The sequence below is a fragment of the Arachis ipaensis genome, chromosome B10 (assembly GCF_000816755.2).
Source record: "Arachis ipaensis cultivar K30076 chromosome B10, Araip1.1, whole genome shotgun sequence".
Lineage (NCBI taxonomy): Eukaryota > Viridiplantae > Streptophyta > Magnoliopsida > Fabales > Fabaceae > Arachis > Arachis ipaensis.
Window position 1 is genome coordinate 6,196,904 of NC_029794.2, and position 22,822 is coordinate 6,219,725.

The 22,822-nt window shown below is 35.7% G+C and overlaps 2 protein-coding genes and 1 long non-coding RNA gene across 3 annotated transcripts; all 3 read right to left on the reverse strand.

Moving 5' to 3' along the window:
• Positions 166-3,327, reverse strand: LOC107622335 ((3S,6E)-nerolidol synthase 1). The gene is made up of 7 exons (XM_016324199.2): positions 3,168-3,327; positions 2,798-3,074; positions 2,164-2,545; positions 1,755-1,973; positions 1,263-1,401; positions 828-1,076; positions 166-720 (listed from the first exon to the last, which is right to left on the reverse strand). The coding sequence occupies exons 1-7, from the start codon at positions 3,168-3,170 to the stop codon at positions 433-435; spliced, it is 1,557 nt and encodes a 518-aa protein (XP_016179685.1). The 5' UTR covers positions 3,171-3,327; the 3' UTR covers positions 166-432.
• On the reverse strand, positions 16,641-17,071 carry LOC110267976. Its single transcript, XR_002355963.1, has 2 exons — positions 16,914-17,071; positions 16,641-16,731 (listed from the first exon to the last, which is right to left on the reverse strand). It is a non-coding gene; the product is annotated as an uncharacterized LOC110267976 (long non-coding RNA).
• Positions 17,981-21,227, reverse strand: LOC107622336 ((3S,6E)-nerolidol synthase 1). Its single transcript, XM_016324200.2, has 7 exons — positions 21,001-21,227; positions 20,635-20,911; positions 20,004-20,382; positions 19,595-19,813; positions 18,987-19,125; positions 18,591-18,839; positions 17,981-18,483 (listed from the first exon to the last, which is right to left on the reverse strand). Exons 1-7 carry the CDS (start codon positions 21,001-21,003, stop codon positions 18,196-18,198), a joined length of 1,554 nt encoding a protein of 517 aa, XP_016179686.2. The 5' UTR covers positions 21,004-21,227; the 3' UTR covers positions 17,981-18,195.

The following is a 22,822-nucleotide window of genomic DNA, read 5'->3' on the forward strand; positions in this document are numbered from 1 at the left end:
TTAATATCAATACTAAAATATGATATAAATAAGATCACGTTAATATTAAAATAAAAAAATAATGATCTAATAAATTTGAAGAGCGAATAATATATTAAAAAAATAAAATTAATTTCTTAAAAACAATAGAAAAATGACTAAACATTGTTGAGCCGCTAGTTATAATAATAGTAATTATGGTAACATAATCATACTAAAAACCTTTTCATATATAGTACAAGTGAATAGATAGATCGTGCACTCTATATTATTTCTCTACTTCTTTTATTTGACACTGGTGGTGGTGTTGCACTATAGTGCTATAGCGCTATTATGGAGTCCTTTTTGGATAAGAAAATAAAGGTCCTAGCTACACAAACAAGAAAACACTTAAATTATTTGATTAACAATAACAACCACCTGACACACTAGATTTGTTTGACGACAGCAACATTATTGGCATTTGGCAATAGACTTGACATATTGATGCAGGTTGGAAAGGCTTGGATTGGTGCGGTAATGGTACATTAGAGGGACCATTCTAGCAGCATTCAAGCAGAATTTGGTATATGAAGATGAAAATTGGTGATCTGTGCTCAACACTACTTGTCTATTGAGACGTTTCCATTCCATTGAAATCAGCTCCTCAACATGCTTTTGTGCGTCTTCAGCTGAAACCTCTTGATGTTCTCTCATGTAGCACTCAATGTATGACCCATCAAACCCCGTTTCATTTTTGTTCTACATTCATCATTGAAATGTATGCATGTGTTACAATGCAAAGAGAATATAAAATACAATATGATGAGGACTAGATATTATTATAGATAGAGTTAATTTGATTTTACCTTGTATCCTTCTAAATCATCACTAAGTCGAAGGATTTTGGCCACGGAGTATATAATGTTTGGAAAGTCGTCAAAAATTGCTAGAGATTTGTGTGTTATATTTTGATGCAAAAGGAAAAATGCATGGACAAGCACCACGTGCACTCCTGTGCTTACAACTGCATGCTTCAGGTACTCCTCTGTCTTTGGCAGTTCACCAGAATTCAACCAATGTCTCTCTTCCAAGAACGCATTCGATAGTCGTATCCACTGTTATTAATACATAATATCAAAAAGTTAGAAATATTATTTCTTTATCAAGTTATCTATATTTTATTTTATTCTTAGTTTAATCAATTAAATAAAATTTATCTCTTTTTATTAGTAATTATTCATATATGTTTAATGATAAGTGGTCGCAAGAAACACATCATGAAATAAATAACTCTTTATTACCGAATTTTTAACAGTATCTATGGGATTCAATCCTTGCTTTTTGTAGACTTTTTCAGCGAAATCGTTGGTAATTTTATAAAGAGCACGCAGACAAATTTTCATGAATTCTGGAAGCTGCTCTGTTCCCACCAATTCCCACCTGAATTATAAGAGATCAATTTGTTATCGTTTGTAATTAAGCATTGACATGGACTTTCAATTTTTTAATTTGTGTGTTCATAGTTCAACAAATTAAAAAATAAGTTAATCTCGCACGATTTAAATAATCATTTCTTAAAAATAAACTGATTTTGTTAGTTGAAATGCCAAATAACATGTAGTTTATTTTTTCAGGTGGAGACAATTCTAGTCACTTTCACGTAAGACTTTCTTTTCTTAAAAAACGCAAACAATCATTAATTACTTCCTCACTACTCTACAATAACACTGCAACCATCCTCCACAGAATCTAAATTAATTGTAGAAAATGAATATGATGATGATGATGTGTACCTCTTGACCGCATCAGTAAATAGAATTAGCTGATCCAACGTGCCATAAACATCGAAAATGTCATCAATTAGGTATACTAGCGAGATGCATTTCGTGAGCTCAATCCTTTGCTCTGAAAAGCTCGGATCTGTGAAGCACGCCATGGGCCACATGTACCATTTTAGAGCTTCATACCCTCCAAATGTCGGCTCCTTCGACATAGCTTCCCCTTTCCACCATCTATCAAGGGAACATATTTGTAAGTGGCCACTTAGATCTTATAGCGGTTATTATTACGAAAAATGTTAGAGAGTCATCAAAACTTATTATTTAAAAGTGTAAGATAAAGTCTGTTGTTGGATTACTAAATTAAATAAATTAAACTAAAAAAATTGAGTTGACGGATAGATGATTTACTCGTAGAACTTACTTTGAAACTTGAAGGGCTTCATGCTGGTTCATGAGCCTAACTATGGAGGAATTGATTTCTGCAAGTTCCATAAAACACACAGATTCCTTGTCGGGCTTGAAATTCCTAAGCAAAATGGTTTTGTCCATGAATCTAGGCAGGTTGTGATGAAGTGGTTGCTGGAGAGAGATTGCAACATATTGAGCTTCATGATGATGATGATGCCTTGACTGCAGCCATGAATGAAGAAGCTCGCGGCAGAGGCGCCCCGAATCCTCAAGAGAAATATCTTCTTCTCCAATGCTTAGCTGCGCTGCTTCATGTACCGCTATGAGACTCTTCACATCTTCACCATATGCTTCTCTCAACTGCACTTTGTTCTTCTTCAACCTCTCAAATATATCTGCACAACGTTGATATTATAAGCTCTCTCTATGAATACATATGTTGTTTGGCTTATTTTTAAAATAAAATTATATATCTAAATTTTTTTATAAATTAAGTTTAATTAAGTTAAATAATAAAATTTAAAATAATATATTAATCATAATTAATTTTTATTATGTTAAACTAATTTAATTAAATTTATTTTAAAAAAATTTGAATATATAATATTATTTTTATTTTTAATGTGTATTTTATATTATATAACAACCTGCATTAAGGGAATAACCTCCTTGTCTGAGTAAACGGAAGGAGAGTGCAACATTGTCAAGTTGATGGCTTTGGAAAAAATCAATGGGATCTGTGCTCACTATGAAATGTTGCTTCTCAAGTGCAGCTTCAATGTCCTCTTGAAAGTGGTGTTCAATGCCAAGCCTTTGGATTAAGTCAACCATGTACAAACTCTCCATTGGATCCTCGCTAATAAGTTTCTTCATTACTTGCTTAGCCTCCTTCAGCATTACAGTTTGATTTGCATATAAAATATCCTGAAAATGCAAAACAGTTTAAGGGTTTTATTTTGTAGAATAATTTTGATGGAGAAACATGTTGAGTTGGATTAATTTGTTGAGAGCTCTTACCATGATGCAGTTTGTGCTTTGAGTAGCTTGGTGTATGTTACAAATTAGAATTGAAGCTTGGCAGTTATTAAGTTGAATAGTGATGGCTTACAATGAGAGTAGTAAAGACAATGATTCAAGACATTAATGTAGCTAGAGCTACTTGCATTGCAATTTGCTTATTGAAGGATAGTAGATTTTTGTATTTAAAAAAAAATTAATATTTAATAAAAAATTTATTCAAAAGAATTATAAGCTTTTTGTTACGTCAATTAAAAAAATAATTTTTAAGTTGATATGTCATAGTATGAATATATAATTTATGAATAATTTTTGTAGAGATATAATCATTTATGGTAGTTCTTTTTATTAGTTTAAATTTTTAGAAAAAACAATATCATAATATAGTATCAGAATTCTATGTCATAGTATCATTCATACGAAGATAATATTATAAATGTTTAATTATTTTGCAGGTCCATATAGTTTCACCGAATTTTCAATTAAGTCCCTATACTTTTTTTCTTTTTAATTGAGTCCCTATACGTGAATTTTTTTTTCAATTAAGTCCCTGCCGTGTGTATAACATTAAAGTTAACAGAATATTCTTAATAAAAAACGAATATTCTTTAAATTTGGTTGGAGTGGCTAGCTAGAGAAACATGCATTATTTCAAAATACACAAATCACCCCTTGCAATTTATCACAAGTAAAAAAAGAAACCCTAACGTTCTCTGTGGAGAATGCGATTAAGTCGTCCTCTGCTTCCCCTCTTTCGGGCCGTCGTCAACATCCGTCGCTGGGGGCTTCTGCAAGGAACGCTTGGTGGTTCGCCGTCCGTCGCCACCTTCCCTGTGAACCGGTCTGTTATACTCTGTTCCGTTCGGAGGTGGTCAGCGCGTTTCCCGTCGCCGTCTGTCGCGGTGAAGCCCATCACCGTCGCTGCGCCGTATCGATCGGAGTCTCGTAGCACCTGGCCTCCCGTCCCCGCATTGTGCGTCTGCTCCATCTCCCTGCACTCGAAAGTTCTCTCTGAAAACAGGTCAGGAAAAAAAGCTTCTTTTGTTAGTTTTAAAAGTTGATGTGTATGCTAATTTTATTTTATTTTTTTTATAAAAATGACATTGGTTGAATATCTATTTCTGGGATTGATTTTTGGATTGTTTTGATAATGGTTGATTTAGGATTTACAATATGGATATCTCTATGCATGGATTTTGTTAAAGGGGGAATTGAAATATAAATTAATTTTGCTAATGATAAATTGTGTTTATTCTTGAATGTTGATTGTTGTGGCTGTGATGATGTTTTTTAAATGGATTATGTTTCTGTTTTTAATACCTGTAGTGATGGGGGACTCAGATTTTACCATAGACATACATCATGGTGGCAAGTTTATGACAAATCTTGAAGTAACACTAACCATTGAAGACGTGAAGCTTCTCATCATGATAAATCTTTTTTGTTACTTCATGCCTTAATATCTGATTTCATATCATGTTATGTGATGCTTTGCGCCCCCAATTTGAGCTAGGATTAGTGGATTACTCATTGATCCCTTTATTGGGTCTGCTATGCAAGCTTCAATTAGTTTTTCTTAACCATGTTTGCTGGTTTTGTGGAGTAGGAAAGAGGCAAAACCTTTGTAGCAATGAGCAATGTGATTGCTCTTTACTTGTGGTGTTTGTTATATTTTCTTATCTTTTGTGTAGTCAGTTAATTGATCAACATAGTTAATGATATTTTAGATATGATGATATTCCAACCTTTCTTCTTCATCTTGGTGTCCCATTTTAATCTCTTGGCTTTTGAGGAAGAATTGATTGACTGAGATTGGAAATAAGGAGAAGCTGAATGTTTTAGGGGTGTTCTATTCGTATTGTGTTATTTTTTTTTCAGTTTTTTTAGTTATTTTTAGTTCCTGTCTCTTAAGCTGTGAATTCTTAAGTTTTGTGAATTTGTAGTTCAATTTCAGTTTTGCTTAATTATTTGCAACTTCTGTTTGTTTCTCAAATTATATTCTAAATTTATATTCTAAATTTTGTTGATGGCTATGATCCATGGATTCTTCAAAATTAAGGATGTATTGTATTGCACTCGTATCTTTCAAAGAGTATTTGAGCCAAGGGAATTGGAGTTCTTGATCCTTATATCAGACAAGGCATATACAAGGAATGAAGTTCTGGATATGGTAATATATGTTTTCCTTGTTTAGTACTACTATCTTAACATATATGCATGCATTTATAGAGAAAATAAACTGATATTTATTTGTTTATTTTTGTCTGATAAACCCTTTCAGGAGAAGTTGATGTTGAACACATTGCACTTTAACATGTCTGTTCCAATAGCATATGTTTTCATTAGAAGGTTCCTAAAGGCAGCACAAGCAGACAGAAAGGTAGCAACATGCTTGATAAAATTCATAGTTAAAAACTCTTATTTCTCTTATTATGATGATGATCATTGATATGGTTAAAATTACGAACTTGTTAATTGATACTTACTTACGAGTTTAATGGTTGGTTTCCACCAGAAGGCTGGGTCAGGGAAACTTATAGGGGTGCATCGGAAGTACTGTTCTTCAAAGCACAACTACACTGCAAAATGTGAAGCAACAAATTTTCTTCTTGATAACTCATTGTTGTAGCAGCCACATGTATAGCTAGCTATTAACAAAACAGCCACAACTACAAACTTGACTTTTACTTGGGTTGCATATTTGGGGAATCATAGATTTTATTTCTAGGATCATCCCCCTCTGATAAAGCTTTTTCTTACTTCTAAATTTACTTTCATTTAGTCCCTTTACTTTTACATTATGTTCCTATGTGGGAACATAACTTTGTCCAAATTTGTATTTCTTCTTGTTCCATTCAACAAAATAATGGAAATGATTGGTATAGAAACAATTTCATTCATTATGAGAAGTATTTCATTATTGCTCTTTGCCCAACATGTATAATGTAGTGTTTTTTTTTTTAACAAAATGTGTGTATGGTTTAATTCATGATTACTCTTTAGTTGACAATTCAAACAATTATCTTGAAGATAATCCATGAGCATTGATCGGAAACTTGTGTCGAATTCAAGATGCAGCAACTAAACCGAGCAATTGAACCATAAGAATTTGGGCCAATTATTTTAAGAATGCTCATCAGCTCATGTATCATTTGAACCAAAATATATTACTAGAGAAAAATGTTTTAAGAAACTCATATTTGTACCTAGATTGATTAAGGGTACACAAGCAAATATGATAGTGACAAAATAAAAACGATTATAGGAATATCTTTTATGTTGTATGTTGTAGAATCATTAAATAGGGATTATAGGAATATCTTTCATAGAATATTTATAGTTTTATCGAATTTTTAATTAGGTCTCTGTGCTTTTTTTTTTCTTTTCAATTAAGTCCCTAAGGGTATATAAGTAATTTTACAATTTACTAACAGTTTTTTGTCGTTTAACGTTAACAAGGACTAAATTGAAAAAAAATATATATATAGGGATCCAATTGAAAAGTTTTTATAATTTTTTATTTTATTTTATATACTCATCGTTTCTGGTTAATTATATGTTGTACTGATAAGTTATGCTTTTTTTTAAAGATAAATGTTATTTTATTAATATAAAATAAAAGTATTTTCATAAGGAAGTACAAAAGAATTGGGTATTTCTATTTATCACCAACTGTGACTGAAAAACTAAGAGCTTAGAAAAGAGTAAAGTAAGAGTAAAGAAAATTAGCAGCATCTATCAGGTATGGCTCACGAGTTCACGCACTAAATTGCTGGCTTCTTTCACTATCTCTGGTCTCAGGCTTATTACCTTCTCAAAAACACACTGATTCCTTGCTTTTCAAGTGCTCCAACACAGCGCCACTATGAGGAGGGTCTTTTGTCTACCGTCGAATTGAACCGCTGCCCAGGATAAGACTCGTTGCCACCAATTGAAAAAGGTCTCTTCTTCTCTCATCCATAGGTCAGGGGTTATTAAACTTAGGCTCCATATTATTAAAGACAGGGGGCATTGGAACAAAGCATGAGAAATTGATTCAGCCTTCAACATGCATCTTGGACAAGTGGCAGGAGTGGATGCGAACCGGCTATGAACTTGTTGCAACACTGGAAGCTTTTCATGAAGACTTTTGCATAGAAAAACCTTAATTTTATAAGGTAATTTCAATTCCCAAATGCTATTTCAGACTCTGTTGTTCTGTATGTTCTAGGGCCTCAATGAAATAGGAGAATGAAAGAATCCATAATAAGCAATTTTGTATCTCTATCTAACTTCATATATACCAGATTTTGTCCAGCACCAATTAACTTCATCCTCCTCCTCTGTTGGTTTGATTGAAAAATTTTTATTGCATATATCAACTAACAAAATTGACTCAATCATATTTCTATTCCATCTTCTATCAGGATTTAGTAACGCACTAACGTAATACACTTGCAGATTTGGCGGGATTGTGAGTGCATTTTGAGGGACATTAAGGGGCACTGGTGGTGGGAGCCAAGGGTCATGGAAGATGCGAACATTAGTACCAGAGCCTATTTTCCATAACAAGTCTTTCTCGATCACTTTGCGCCCTTCAAGAACATTTCTCCAACCCACGACGGTACGCTTTCTATCTCTGCATGTAGGAAATCTGTATATCTGAAATATTTAACTTTGAGCATTCTTGATAGAGTAGAATTAGGGTATTTCATTAAACGCCAACATTGCTTGCCCAATAAAGTCAAATTTTGCGCCCTTAGGTCCTTGATCCCCAGCCCTCCATCTTTCTTCGGTCTCGTCATTGTGTCCCATTTAACCCAAACCATTCTTCGTTCTGCGCCTTTTTAACCCCACCAAAATTGCGAGAGCATGCTATGAATCTCAGTCAACAGCGTGTTCGGGAGCTTGAAACAAGAGAGTGTATAAATAGGAATCGCCTCCCCACCGCTCTCAATAGCGTGTGCCTGCCACCTGATGACAATAGACTTCTTTTTCAACCCATAATCCTCTTGTGAACTTTATCCTTGATAGCTCCAAAAGTTGCTTTCTTTGATTTTTGAACTATAGAGGGCAGTCCCAGGTATTTGTCTTGTACTCCGATATGTTCAATATTTAGTGTCTGAGCAACTGCTAGTCTTGTATTCTGAGGTGTGTTGTGACTGAAAAAGATAGTTGACTTATTCAAATTGACTTTTTGCCCACTGAAACCCTCATATATCTCTAACAATTCTAGAATACTTTGGCTTGTATTAGGTGCGCTCTTGTAAAAAAGGATTGAATCATTAGCAAACAAAAGGTGATTAACTGTTTGGCATCTCCGATTAACTTGAACTCCTTGAATTAATTTGTTTTGCTCTGCCTTGTGTAGCAAGAAGGAAAGCCCTTCTGCACAAAAAAGAAAGAGATATGGAGATAGGGGGTCACCCTGTCGGATGCCCCTATTTGACCTAAAATAGCCAAAAGGTTTACCTTCCACAACGACAGAGTAAGAAACAGTCGTTACCAATTCCTTAGTCCAGTTAATCTATTTAGCATCAAAGCCCAGCTTATCCATAATATACCATAAGAAATACCATTCAACCCTATCATAAGCCTTGCTCATGTCTAGTTTAATAGTCATCTCATGCTCTGCCTCACTTCTCTTATTTTTCAAATAGTGCATACATTCGTGGGCAATTAGAATATTATCTGAAATGAGTCTACCTTTGAGAAATGCACTCTGATTTGGGCTTATAATTTTATTCATAATACCTTATAATTGATGCATCATAACTTTAAAAATAATTTTATACATAACTGAAGACAAACTGATCGGTTGTACCTAAGTCATGTCACTAGCATCTGGCACCTTTGGAATCAAACAAATTTGAGTATGATTGAAGCTTTTTAGAATTCTGCCACTGTGAAAGAAACTTCTCACTACCTTAAAAACGTCACCTCCAATTATATTCCAAAAAAAGTGAAAAAACTTAACTGTAAATCCGTCATCACTAGGAACACTCTGAGTATGAACACTAAATGTAGCCCTTTTGACATCGTCCATAGTTACTGGCCTTTGGAACCTACGGTTCATGAAAACTGTAACCATAGGCTCCAAATCCTCTAAGTATAAATTCGGATCAGCTGAACAAAAAGAAGTAAAAATATCGCAAAACAAAAATTACACTTTCGGTCCAAAACAAAAATTACACACTTTTGTAAAAAAATAAAACAATAAAAGAAGTCAAATGTATATTATTGATCATAAGCGCTGTTTATAATTAGTTGTCCCTCTTTAGACCATTTTATATTTAAGTAAAGATTTTTATGTAAAAATAGTAAAAAATAATTAGATTACTATGCAAATGAATGTTCACCCTATACTTATCCGTACGATTAGTAAACGTTATTGACCTCTTATTATATACATAGGTGTGAAATCACAAAATTATTGACCAAAAACAGTATGACAAAAACGTGTTTCGTGAGGCAAATAATGTAAAGGTTTCTTTAAAAATATCAAACCAATACGACGGTTTCTTTAAAAGGTGTCGTATCTATTTGACTATACCTTAGCTTCAAGAAACTAACTAAACAGTATCACAAGGAATTGAAGCTAACAAGGAAAAATATATCACACAGAGAGAGAGAGGGGTTTGGAACCGAGAAGAGTACTATCGATTGAAAAACGAATCGTTCGCAATTTTTGTAGATCATCTCCCGGATGATATCTCAAAAAGGGAATTGTTCCACTTGTTCAACTGGACTGGACGTATAAATGATATCTATATCTCACAAAAACAAAAACATGGTAATACGTACGTGTTTGCATTCATCAGGTATACAACAAAGGGTGGAGCTTTGAAGGCCATTGCAGAGATGAACAGAATGAGGCTAAGAGGGAAGATTGTCTCGGTCAGAGAAGCTAGGTATCGCCGCAAGAATGAAAATGAGAATAGTAAGAGGCTTCAAGTGGCGGGTGATGCTCAGAATGTTGTGAAAATTCAAACTCAACCTGAGGATAGCACGAGGTTTCTGGAGAAAAATGTTAAAGAGATGAGTAAGGAAAGGAAAAAGGAAGATCCACATGGCAACGGGTGGACGAAGAAGATAGAAGTTCCGGTGGCAAAAGTAAACCTAGACTGGCTACAGAGGAGCCTTATAGGCGGGACGACAAAGGCTATTAACTTCTCATCTCTAAAGTCTATGATTAGGAAGAATCTGCCTCAAGTGGTGCAAGTGCGAGAACTAGGACCGTACAAAGCTCTCATGACATTTGATAGTGTCTTGAGTGCAGAAGAAGCCTACACATTCAAAATGAACAACATGCTGCATTTCTTTCATAACGTATGGAGATGGGATGAGGAGGAGCGTAGTGAAACTCAAAGGGTCTGGCTAGAATGCTTTGGTGTTCCATTGCATACGTGGTCAGCAGAGACGTTCAAGGTTATAGGAAGCCAATGGGGAGAAGTGATTGGATGTGACGAAGCCACAGAGTCCTGCCTCTCTTTTAGCGTCGGACGGGTGCAAATTGATACATGTATCATGGACGTCATTCACGAATGGATCCATGTCACAGTTGGCACGAGCGGGTTTGATGTTATGGTTAAAGAAGTTGGTCGTGAGAGTTATAGTGGGGAGTGCAAATTTGAAGCAGTCGGTAGCCTGTGCCTCCCTAAAGCATGTGAAATGGTTGCTAGCAGCTCTAAGGCCATGGATGAGGAAGAAAGCATAGTTCCGACGGCTGAGTTAGTGATGGTGATGCCAAGGGAGGAGGAAAGGGATAAGGGTAGAGTCGTAAATTCAGAGGACATTTTGAATGAATGGATTAATTACAATTCCGTTCAAATGCGTGTAGTAAGGGAAACGAATGATCCCGAATCAAAGGAAAATGAGGAATGTATGGGAAATAATGATTTGAGTGTTAATGATGCAGAGTTTGAAAAAACAATGAGCTGGGATTACAATAATAATAAGAAGCTGAAGAAAAAAGGCTGGCTAAGGAAAAAAGGAAACCAAGCAGGGCTTATTATGAGGCCCAATATGAATTATTGTGCAAGCTGTGCCAAGACAGTATGCTTGGGCCTCAATCCTTCAGCAACTAGCCCAACACGTACTGCCCACGCTGAAGATGCAACAGGAGAAGGGCTGCAACCTCTGGGTCGGGTAGGAGTGATCCGGATTGAAGCCCTACCGGATCCTGATCCGTGCGCCGCGCTGTAAGAGCAAAGGAAGGGGCAGCTCTCGCGGATTGATGGCGTGACAAACTCACGGATGAAAGGCGACACCGAAGCCGGCGAGGAGAAAGGTCTGAGTGGTGATCATGGTAACCCAGGCAGGGGCGTTGCTGGATCCGTGACACTGGCGTCAAACTGCGACCAACGACCTCCCATGGAAGCTCAATCTACACCGGGGTTCTGTCCAACACCGGCGATGGCGTCGCCACGCTCTCCCAGGAACGACGAGCCTGGACCAGAAGTAGAGCTGCGCTGCTCAGCACCTCAGGGTTCTGACGTCGGTTCAAAGGTTGGCTTGTTGAAGCTTTCATATGATGTACCTGGGAACCGGTTGAACATGGTTGCTGAGGGGGTTGACAGAAGTAGTGGTGGGGCTGAACTTGCTGTGGATGCTAGTGCTGATGATCCGGCGAATAGCGACGGGAAGGGCAAGGAACGGGAGGAGCAGATGCTGGAGAATAGGATGACGTGGGAGCTGGCTGTTGAATCAGGGGCCGTGCAATATGACGAAGAAGATGATATCATGGCAATCCTTCAGGAACAGAACGAGGTCTTAGCTCAGAAGAAGAAGTTAGCAAAGCAGAAAGAGAAAGCACGACGATGCAGACCAAAAATCTCAAAAAGGTGTGTAAAGCAGTTTTAAAATGATTTTTAGCGCTTGGAATATTAGGGGGTTAAGGGGTGTTGGAAAAGTGAGTATGGTGAAAAATCTAAAAAAGAAGCAAAAGTTGAATATGTTAGGATTGATTGAAACTAAGATGCAAGTCGTAACCAAGTTTGACGTAGTTCGTATTTGGGGGAGCGATAATGTTGGGTGGGAGTTTGTAGGATCGGAAGGCTCATCTGGGGTCTGGTGTTAATGTGGGATGACATGCAATTTAAAATGAATAACTGTTACAAAGGGGAAAGATGGATATGTGTGAAGGGAGTGCTTTTAAAGAACGAGTTTAACTGTGCAATTTGTTTGGTATATGGTGCTCATACTAGAACGGAAAAACTAGCTATGTGGGAGTAACTGAGCTTTGTAGCTGGGTTATGCCAAGATCCGATATGCTATATAGGGGGCTTTAATGAGATCATACAGGTTGGAGAGAGGAAAGGGCAGGATAGGTTGCCAGCATCGGCAACAGAGTTCAAAGATTAGGTCCAAGATATGCAACTAGTGGACTTACCGTTGAATGATCGGAAATTTACCTGGTTCAGAGGCCGCTCCTGCAACCAGATTGATAGGGTCCTTTTGAGGGTAGAATGGCTTGAGGAATTTCCGGAAATTCGATTAAAAGGTGGACCGAGAGGGTTGTCTGACCACTGCCCAATTGTAGTGGAGAATTCCAAATTCAGAGATGGTCCACGTCCTTTTCGGAGTCTAGATTCTTGGTTTACACATGAGGGATTCTTAAGAACGGTTAGGGAGGAGTGGAGGAATCTTGGAGAGCTTGAGTTTACAGAAAAGTTGAAGGCTCTAACTCTGCCTTTGGGGAGATGGCATAAGGACAAATTTGGTGATATAGACAAGAGGATTCAACGCTTTGAGGAAGAGATAAAGAAGTTAGATGAGATGGCTGGAAATGGAGTTTATGATGGTACAGTCGAGGCTAGAAGAAAGGCTCTGGTAAGCTATTTCAAGCAGTGGTATGTGAGAAAAGAAATACACTGGCAGCAAATGTCGCGGTCCAGGCATGCGAAGGACATGGATAAAAACACAAGGTGCTTCCATCACTTGGCGTCGGCAAGAAGGAGGAATAACAGAATTGATGCTTTGGTAATAAACGGAAGACTGATAAGAAATCAAGCCCGGATCAAAATTTCCATCAGAGAGTTCTACAAGGATTTGTATCGTCAGGAGAGATCGCTGGTTGTGGGGTTTAGGGATGGTTTAGTAAATCAGATTGATGAAGAAGAGGCAGTAGCTTTGGAGAGGGTCCCAACGATGGAGGAGGTTAAAGAGGCAGTTTGGGACTGTGAGTCATCTAAAGCTCCAGGAAGCGATGGTTACAACATGAACTTCATTAAAAAATGCTGGGACGAGATCGGCACAGAATTCACGATAGCTGTACTAGACTTTTTTCATACATCAAGGTTGCCTTCTGACTCGAATATCACCTGGGTGGCCCTAGCACCAAAGTTCACTGGAACTAAGGAGATTAAGGACCTCAGACCGATTAGCATGGTTGGTTGTGTTTATAAAGTAATCTCTAAAGTCATGGTTCGAAGGATGAGAGCAGTGATACCAGGTTTAGTTGGTGAGACGCAGAGTGCTTTTGTTAAGGGTCGGAAGATACATGATGGGGCACTTATCGCGTGCGAAATAGTACAATGGCTAAAGATGAGGTAAAAGAAAGCAGTGATTATAAAATTGGACTTTTAGAAGGCGTATGACAGGGTTGAGTGGAGCTTCGTGGATATTGTACTTCAGAAGATGGGATTTGGTTGGAGGTAGAGGGAATGGGTGAAGGAGTGTGTTGGTACAGCTTCAATGTCGATCTTGATAAATGGCTCACCGACAAAGCCATTTAAGATGGAAAGAGGTCTGAGACAAGGTGATCCACTATCCCTATTTTTTTTGTACTTGTGGTTGATGTCCTACATAAGATGGTAGGGGAGGCAGTCAGGAACAAATAGATTTCACCCTTGCTGATTGGTAAGGATAATATAGTGCTATCACATCTCCATTTTGATGATGATACTATACTATTCTGTCCACCGGAGGAGGAGACCATTAGAAACTATGTCAGGTTACTAAGGAGTTTTGAGCTGATGTCAGGGTTAAGCATCAACTTTGATAAGTCAAGCTTAATTCCAATCAACTGCGAATCCCCATGGACTCAAGACATGTGTGATTTGTTGGGATGTAAGGAGGCTAACCTTCCGGTCAGATATCTTGGTATTCCTTTAGGTTCGAACCCAAGGCAGGTAAGTACGTGGAAACCGATAATTGATAAAGTGGAGGAGAAGCTTAGCTTGTGGAAGGCGAAAGTACTCAATAAAGCAGGTAAGCTAGTTCTTATTAAAGCTGTTCTGAATAGCCTGCCGGTCTACTACTTGAGCCTGTATAAAATGCCGAAGGCAGTGGTAGAGAAGCTAATTTCACTACAGAGAAAATTTCTATGGAGTAAGGAGGAAGGTAGGCATGGTATGGCGTTGGTTAAGTGGGAAGTAGTTCAGGCTCCTAAAAAATTGGGTGGACTGGGAGTAGGTGATGCCATGGTCAGGAACACAACCCTTCTTTTCAAGTGGTGGTGGCGGTTCTCAAAAGAGGAGTGTCCGTTAGGAAGAAGATTGTGTGCTCCTGCCACAACCTGAACCCCAACGTTGCAATCGCAGACACTGCCTAGTAAAGGAGGTCCCTGGAATGATATCTATCAGCTGCAGATCAAAGACTGCAATGTGAGAGATAAGATGATTGCTGGAATGTCTATGGAGGTGGGTGATGGAATGCAAACCCGGTTCTGGGAAGACACTTGGCTACAAAGTGGGACGTTAAAGTCGAGTTTTCCGAGACTCTTCTCTGTTTCAAACCAAAGAGGATCGGTCATAGGGGAATGTGGGTTTTGGGACGGGTTAGAGTGAATTTGGAATTTCCAGTGGAGGAGAGAATTATTCCATTAGAAACTGGAACTAGTGGATCATTTGCATGAGACCTTACGGCCTGTAAAGTTAGCATGTGATAACCAGGATAGAGTTTTTTGGAAGTTTGACAAGCAAGGGATCTTTTCAACTAACTCTTTTGTGCAGGTGATGCAAGCAGAAACAATCCCGGAGGACATATCCAGCTACAGTTTCACCAAAACAGTATGGAAAGGCTTGGTTCCGCCACGAGTGGAGTTGTTTGTCTGGTTTGTTCTGATAGGCAGAGTGAATACCAAAGAAAGGTTGTTTAGGCTAGGAATTCTTAGCGAGGATGATCACATGTGTGTATTGTGCAAGAAAGATGTTGAACACATCTATCACTTGTTTTTTGGTTGCGAATTTACCTGGCAGGTGTGGGGTGCTTGGCTATCTGACCTTGGGCGGCAATAGGCTATCCCGGGTTCGTTGAAAGAACACTTTGAGAGTTGGACAGGAGTTGTCAACAGGAAAGAGGAGTGGAACAAGTGGTTCATATGTTTTTTTGCAGTTATTTGGAATGTCTGGCTAGAGAGGAATGGGCGGATTTTTAATAACAAGGATTCTAGAATAGAAGAGGTGTTCCACAGATCTTTGATCAGTTACAGGGATTGGTGTAACTTTGACCCCTTTTGTTGTTGATGGCAATGCCGGAGATGACACAAGGGATTGTTTGTAGGCGCTAATTTTTTTACTTTTGTACCTTGGTTTGAGACTGTTAGAGACCTTGTTGCTCCACTTATCGTGTTGAGCTCTTTTGTTCAAAAAAAAAAAATAACATAGACATACTTTTCATATATGGTACAAGTGAATAGATAGACGCGCACTCTATATTATTAGAGGTGTTCATAGATCGGAACGTATTCGCAGATCCGCAGTAAATATTCGCATTCGATTTAAAAATTGTGGATACGATCCGATCCGCACATTGATCGGATCGCGGATATCTGTTCTACATCCGCATATTCGATCCGCGGATCCGCAGATCCGCACAATAATAATTAAAAATAATAAATATATATATGTTTGGTATTATATTTATTTGTTTGTATGTTTTAGTTAGTAATTATTATTCATATATTGTATTATTTTATTTTTGTTATTTAGAGAGAGTTTGATTAAAAATATTTTAGAAATAAATAAGTTTAAAAGTATGAAATAAATATTTTTATCGAATTTTTTTACATAGAAATATGATTAAAAAGAGAAGGTTTAATAATGCGGATATATCCGATATCCGATCCGATCCGATCCGATGAAAATTGTGCGGATCGGATAGAATTTTTTGCCATATCCGATCCGATCCAATCCGCGGACACCCCTATTTCCATATATAAAAGGATGTATCTAGTCAGAAGAGTAGTTTTACTTTGATGCAAGAGCAAGAGTAAGAGCAAATGGTGGTTGTGTAGCAATATACGGTTGTTAAAAAGATTACAAAATCAATTAAGAAAAAGTCACATGACCTTTTTACTTTTTATTTTGGTCATTCATGTGAAGTGTTAAAATAGCATGAGTTTACTTCTCCCTTTCTTTTATAAGATTGATAACTTGTCTCAAATAATAAGAAAAATCAATATGCATACCTGAGAGATTAACTTGTCCAAATTAAAAGGCACACTAGTGTTCTGACATCATGATCAATTCAAGTACCTCATGGAACCCAGAATACCTCATTTTGATTACAATTCTGACTTCATTACATATCATCTCCATAATAACCACCTTAAATTGAAAAATAACAGATTCTGTTTTCTATTCTACATAGATCGAACTAGTCAATTATAACAGAATAAGAATGATATCCAAACTCATTCAACTTGAATATCAAATTAATAATCACTCTCAATCTCAAATACCACAGAGTTTCAGGGAAAACTTCAGCAATTCAGATATATAGTCCATAAAATAGTGAAGTAGATGTAAGAGTTGAACAACCTACCTTGGATTTTGCTTCACACTGTTCTCACTTTTTCTGCGGTTTTTAGTGTCTCTGAATGGAAGAAGGCTAAGCTTTATATAATCTCTTTTTGGCTAATATTTTATTTACATGATACATCATTACTTTTTTTTTTTTTTCTAAGTCAAGTGAAACTCGGGTCTTCGAGCTCGAGTCTAATGGTGTTCGGGTACATGGACCCACCAGTTGGTCTGGTCTTTTTAGTGGGCCAGCTTGCGATCTACACTTTAGCTAAAGAAGACTTCTTTTCTTTGGGCTTAGAGTTGTTGGGCTTGTTATTTAGATTCAAGCATGAACAGTTGACCACAAATATTATATCTTCCGATATATGTTTAATATAAGAGAAAGTATTAGGAATCAATTGTGGAGAATTTTTAAGGTCTTAAAAAGATTTGATTTAATTATTAGTTAAAAAATTATTAAAACGTACGCATATATAACGTAGTTGACTTTTGCCAACTAAGCGAAGTATATATTCCTCATGTAAGAGAGATTCGAGACTTAGTCATGTTACATAATTGTTTCTGCAGCATGTTAGCGTTTGCCGAAGAGCCAAAGGTTTCTTCAGCGAATATTTAAATACAAATAAGATGTTTATATATTATTCAATTCCTTTTCAGATGCCATGTGAATATGTGACGATTATCTCCACCTTATGTTTCCATTCCCATGCTTCAAATGAACATGGAACTAAACTATTATCCTGGTGGCATTTTAATTTCATGGTAGTTCAATTCTATGACAAGTTGAGATACTTGTTTGTATGTTTTAGTTAGTAATTATTATTCATATATTGTATTATTTTATTTTTGTTATTTAGGAAAAGTTTGATTAAAAATATTTTAGGAATAAATAAGTTTAGAAATGTGAAAGAAATATTTTTATTGAATTTTTTACATAGAAATATGATTAAAAAGAGAAGATTCAATTATGCGGATATATCCGATATCCGATATTCGATCCGCACATTTGCGGATCGTATCGGATCGGATTCGACACTAAAAAACGCGGATATCATATCTAATTTGATCTGATGAAAATTGTGCGAATTGGATCAAATTTTCGGTCATATCCGATACGTACCCTGAATATTATTACTTCTTTTATTTGACACTGGTGGTGCACTACAGTGCTATAGCGCTATTATTGAGTCGTTTTTGGATAAGAAACTAAAGGTCCTAGCTACACAAACAAGAAAACACTTAAATTATTTGATTACAAAAACAACCACCTAACATACTAGATTTGTTTGACGACAGCAACATTATTGGCATTTGGCAATAGACTTGACATATTGATGCAGGTTGGAAAGGCTTGGATTGGTGCGGTAATGGTACATTAGAGGGACCATTCTAGCAGCATTCAAGCAGAATTTGGTATATGAAGATGAAAATTGGTGATCTGTGCTCAACACTACTTGTCTATTGAGACGTTTCCATTCCATTGAAATCAGCTCCTCAACATGCTTTTGTGCGTCTTCAGCTGAAACCTCTTGATGTTCTCTCATGTAGCACTCAATGTATGACCCATCAAACCCCGTTTCATTTTTGTTCTACATTCATCATTGAAATGTATGCATGTGTTACAATGCAAAGAGAATATAAAATACAATATGATGAGGACTAGATATTATTATAGATAGAGTTAATTTGATTTTACCTTGTATCCTTCTAAATCATCACTAAGTCGAAGGATTTTGGCCACGGAGTATATAATGTTTGGAAAGTCGTCAAAAATTGCTAGAGATTTGTGTGTTATATTTTGATGGAAAAGGAAAAATGCATGGACAAGCACCACGTGCACTCCTGTGCTTACAACTGCATGCTTCAGGTATTCCTCTGTCTTTGGCAGTTCACCAGAATTCAACCAATGTCTCTCTTCCAAGAACGCATTCGATAGTCGTATCCACTATTATTAATACATAATATCAAAAAGTTGGAAATATTTTATTTTATTCTTAGTTTAATCAATTATATAAATTTTATCTCTTTTTATTAGTAATTAATGATAATTGGTCTCAAAAAACACATCATGAAATAAATAACTCTTTATTACCGAATTTTTAACAGTATCTATGGGATTCACTCCTTGCTTTTTGTAGACTTTTTCAGCGAAATCGTTGGTAATTTCATAAAGAGCACGCAGACAAATTTTCATGAATTCTGGAAGCTGCTCTGTTCCCACCAATTCCCATCTGAATTATAAGAGATCAATTTGTTATCGTTTGTAATTAAGCATTAACATGGGCTTTCAATTTTTTAATTTGTGTGTTCACGTGTGATATGGTAGTTCAACAAATTAAAAACCAAATTTTCTTTAAAGAACGATTTCGTTGTAATATGAAAGAAAAAATAAGTTAATCTCGCACGATTTAAATGATCGTTTCTTAAAAATAAACTGATTTTTTAGTTGAAATGCCAAATAACATGTAGTTTATATTTTCACGTGGAGACAATTCTAGTTACTTTCACTTAATTTTTTCTTTTTTATAAAAAAACGCAAACAACCATATCAATAAGCAATAACTTGTTTTCCCCAAATATGGGAACCAGTTGTTAGAATAATAATTACTTCCTTACTACTCTACAATAACACTGCAACCATCCTCCACAGAATCTAAATTAATTGTAGAAAATGAATATGATGATGATGATGATGTGTACCTCTTGACCGCATCAGTAAATAGAATAAGCTGATCCAACGTGCCATAAACATCGAAAATGTCATCAATTAGGTATACTAGCGAGATGCATTTCGTGAGCTCAATCCTTTGCTCTGAAAAGCTCGGATCTGTGAAGCACGCCATGGGCCACATGTACCATTTTAGAGCTTCATACCCTCCAAATGTCGGCTCCTTCGACATAGCTTCCCCTTTCCACCATCTATCAAGGGAACATATTTGTAAGTGGCCACTTAGATCTTACAGCGGTTATTATTACGAAAAATGTTAGAGAGTCATCAAAACTTATTGTTTAAAAGTGTAATATAAAGTCTGTTGTTGGATTACTAAATTAAATATACTAGACTAAAAAGATTGAGTTGATGGATAAATGATTTACTCGTAGAACTCACTTTGAAACTTGAAGGGCTTCATGCTGGTTCATGAGCCTAACTATGGAGGAATTGATTTCTGCAAGTTCCATAAAACACACAGATTCCTTGTCGGGCTTGAAATTCCTAAGCAAGATGGTTTTGTCCATGAATCTAGGCAAGTTGTGATGAAGTGGTTGCTGGAGAGAGATTGCAACATATTGAGCTTCATGATGATGATGATGCCTTGACAGCCATGAATGAAGAAGCTCGCGGCAGAGGCGCCCCGAATCCTCAAGAGAAGTATCTTCTTCTCCAATGCTTAGCTGCGCTGCTTCATGTAACGCTATGAGACTCTTCACATCTTCACCATATGCTTCTCTCAACTGCACTTTGTTCTTCTTCAACCTCTCAAATATATCTGCACAACGTTGATATTATAAGCTCTCTCTATGAATACATATGTTGTTTGGCTTATTTTTAAAATAAAATTATATATCTAAATTTTTTTATAAATTAAGTTTAATTAAGTTAAATAATAAAATTTAAAATAATATATTAATCATAATTAATTTTTATTATGTTAAACTAATTTAATTAAATTTATTTTAAAAAAATTTGAATATATAATATTATTTTTATTTTTAATGTGTATTTTATATTATATAACAACCTGCATTAAGGGAATAACCTCCTTGTCTGAGTAAACGGAAGGAGAGTGCAACATTGTCAAGTTGATGGCTTTGGAAAAAATCAATGGGATCTGTGCTCACTATGAAATGTTGCTTCTCAAGTGCAGCTTCAATGTCCTCTTGAAAGTGGTGTTCAATGCCAAGCCTTTGGATTAAGTCAACCATGTACAAACTCTCCATTGGATCCTCGTTAATAAGTTTCTTCATTACATGCTTAGCCTCCTTCAGGATCACAGTTTGTTTTGCGTACAAAATATCCTGAAAATGGAAAACAGTTTAAGGAATTTTGAAGAATAATATTGATGGAAAAACATGTTGAGTTGGATTAAGTTGTTGAGAGCTCTTACCATGATGCAGTTTGTGCTTTGAGTAAAATACAAGTGTATGTATGTTAGCTTGGTGTATGTTACAAATTAGAATTGAAGCTTGGCAGTTATTATTTATTAAGTTGAATAATGATGGCTTACAATGAGAATAATAAAGACAATGATTCAAGATATTATTGTAGCTAGAGCTACTTGCATTGCAATTTGCTGGGTGAATTTGGGAATGTGTATTCATATGAGGGTCCCTATATTTATGGGAAGCAAAGTCTGCTGATTTTTCCAACAATCTTGAGAGGTGTGTGTGAACTGATCAATGAGTGTATTTTAAACATGCATGCTTTTATCATGGATATGTCATAGTATGAATATATAATTTATGAATAGTTTTTGCAGGACTTAATACTCAATTTGGTCCCTGAATTTATATGCGAGTCTCAATTTAGTCCCTGAGATTTAGTCCCCAAAGTTTATAAACGTGCCTCATATTAGTCCCTGAAACGATTTTTAGTATAAAAACGTTAATGGAACATTGTTATAGACTAGTTAAAACTTGTAAAATAATGCAGTTTTAGTTTTGGCATTTAAATAGCTCAAAAATGGCATCGTATCACTTATTTTGTTAGGTAAAATGTTAATAAACACTATTTACAATGTTGTTTTTGAGTTATTTGAGTGCCAAAACTAAAACGACATCATTTTACAAAGTTTAGTGTGGCATCCGGTTGTTCACAATAGTGTTCCGTTAACGTTAGTTTGTACGTTGAAAATTGTTTAAAGGACTAACATGAGTTATGTTCATAAAATTTGGAGACTAAATAAAGGCAATTAAAATTTTAAGGACTAAATTGAGGCTTGTATGCAAGTTCAGGTACTAAATTGAATATTATCTCGTTTTTGTAGAGATATAATCATTTATGATAATTCTTCTTATTAGTTTAAGTTTTTAAAAAAAGCACTATCAGGGTTTTATGTTTAAAATGTTTAAAATTTGATTTTTGGTAAATTCTAAAAAAAATAGTATAAGACAAAAAAAATTACTTATGCAAAATTTAAATACCTGTCCGGACGAGTTCTAACATATTGGAAGTAATTGTCAGGGAGATACAAGAGCTTTCGTACATTTAACGGAGTACAATTGATCTTCTTCTTTCTCTCTATTATTGGTTGTGGTTTTTCTTCTTAATTGTTAATTGGTACATACAGTCTTTGGAGTAATATTAGTTATAGGTCGTTTTATTTAATTGATTAAGGGTTTATGACTGTTCTTAATAATCTGAATAATGACGAATTACCACTAACATGAGAATTTCTGCACTATATAATATATTGGGTTTTACTAATTGACCATTAAAAATTTAAAATGCATACTATAGTTACCATATTAATTTTTTGAAAAGTCTAGGGAGGGCAGCAACTTTGTTAAATTCTATGGTCAGCATATAGCCAGCAAAGAAAAGTGAGTCATTGGATAAAATCTCACACTAATCTCACACCATTAAAACTATCATTAAGACGTCTTTTTTTTAAGATGATTTTTAATAATTAAAATTCAGTACATATAATCAATTAAACTGTATTATTTTTGTCAAAATTAAATCAGATAAATTGATTTAACCGAAAAATCGGTAAACTAAACTTTGAATCGACTAAATTAATATTTTTTTTAATAGAAAATGACTACAATAATCCTCTTTTAAAAAATGACTACAATACTCCTATTACATATATTAACTTTGAGAATCCTAAATTCCAATTATTTTTTTCTTTGATGTTATAGGGTTAGAATTAGAATTTTTAAAATATATATGTAATAGGAGTATTTTAGTTATTTTTTATATTAAAG

What these genes read in the sequence shown, in the direction of transcription:
- LOC107622336 (XM_016324200.2), bottom strand. An exon ending in TTTACTGATGCGGTCAAGAG is followed by an intron (nt 19,126 to 19,594) that starts GTACACATCATC and finishes CTTATAATTCAG; the next exon opens with ATGGGAATTGGTGGGAACAG. An exon ending in ATGATTTAGAAGGATACAAG is followed by an intron (nt 18,484 to 18,590) that starts GTAAAATCAAAT and finishes TGATGAATGTAG; the next exon opens with AACAAAAATGAAACGGGGTT.
- LOC107622335 (XM_016324199.2), bottom strand. An exon ending in AGGTTATTCCCTTAATGCAG is followed by an intron (nt 2,546 to 2,797) that starts GTTGTTATATAA and finishes AACGTTGTGCAG; the next exon opens with ATATATTTGAGAGGTTGAAG. An exon ending in GAAGCCCTTCAAGTTTCAAA is followed by an intron (nt 1,974 to 2,163) that starts GTAAGTTCTACG and finishes TTCCCTTGATAG; the next exon opens with ATGGTGGAAAGGGGAAGCTA.